Genomic DNA, 1,103 nt, shown 5'->3' with positions numbered 1-1,103 from the left:
ATCCATGACCGTTTATTATGGTGCAATATATTTATCATCTTCATGAGTCTCAAATTTATTATGATTATTATTATTCATATTTAATTTATAAAAATAGACTAATAATCACGTTAGTATATTTTGATACACTAATATAGTATAACGATTCCATTATTGTACACTGTTAATATGAAATTCAATATTAGCACATAAATTCAACTATTGGTAACTCTCAACTATATATATATAGTAAACGACGAGGTTGATTAGTTCATAAAAGGGAAGAAGCTAAGACTTTGGTTTCATGAGTAGTAGGGAAAAGTATATATGCATATTTGGAATTAATTAACACATAATTAAGAAACCATATATAAAAAGTATGTATGTAGAAAAAAGAATGATTGCCTGCGAGAAAGCTCAAGGACGCGGACCCTTTTGGCTTGAGAGTCATCAGAGCAACCAAGCACAGCAAGAATACCACACATTTTTATGATCAAAGCTACTAAGAAACAGAAAAGAAGGAAGAAGAGAAAGAGAAAGAGAAAGTTTAATTTGAAGCTCTCAAAAATCAAAATGGAAGATAATTAACACAATGCAAGGTAGAGTGCAGAGTGGTTTGATACACCGCGCTTGTAAGAACACATATATTTATATGCAAAATATGATGTAGGATTTGGACCCACCATATGCGTATTGAATGATGCTCACTCCGAAATGACGTCGTTTTTAGTTTTGATATTCGTGGGTTAGTTACCGGCAACTGGGTGGTCCTGTAACACTAACCAAAGGACCGGGGACCACCGCCTTCTTCGTTCATCATCGTGCCACGTGGTGGGACGTGGCTCGTTGTTGTTACCCACTGTTTTTGTCATTTTACATTCATTATTTATTATTTTCATTTTTTTATTGAGGGATATAATAAATAATATAACAAAAGCTTGATATTTTGTTAATAAATAATTGCTTTTATTGTGAATATTTCAGAGCAGTTTGGTACTTTGGTTCTTTCTTGGTCTCGAATTATTAAGGTCAAGTTTATCTCTTATTGTACCAAACGTTTATTATTTTCTGTTCATCATGTGCAACAAAAATTAATTATTAAATTAATTATTCATATAAAATAC

General features: G+C 31.6%; 1 protein-coding gene across 1 annotated transcript in view; it reads right to left on the bottom strand.

Moving 5' to 3' along the window:
* LOC107608886 (asparagine synthetase [glutamine-hydrolyzing] 1) overlaps positions 1-643 on the bottom strand; it is a 6,234-nt gene extending 5,591 nt beyond the window's left edge. The window contains exons 1-2 of the mRNA XM_021107513.1: positions 553-643; positions 385-512 (exon numbers count right to left, since the gene is read on the bottom strand). Coding sequence (XP_020963172.1) covers positions 385-464 — 80 coding nt within the window. The 5' untranslated portion in view covers positions 465-512; positions 553-643. The remainder of the gene's footprint in view (positions 1-384; positions 513-552) is intronic.

The sequence above is a fragment of the Arachis ipaensis genome, chromosome B07 (assembly GCF_000816755.2).
Source record: "Arachis ipaensis cultivar K30076 chromosome B07, Araip1.1, whole genome shotgun sequence".
In the NCBI taxonomy this organism is placed as follows: domain Eukaryota; kingdom Viridiplantae; phylum Streptophyta; class Magnoliopsida; order Fabales; family Fabaceae; genus Arachis; species Arachis ipaensis.
The sequence above is the reverse complement of the archived record's forward strand: the minus strand, read 5'-3'. Positions and strand labels throughout refer to the sequence as shown.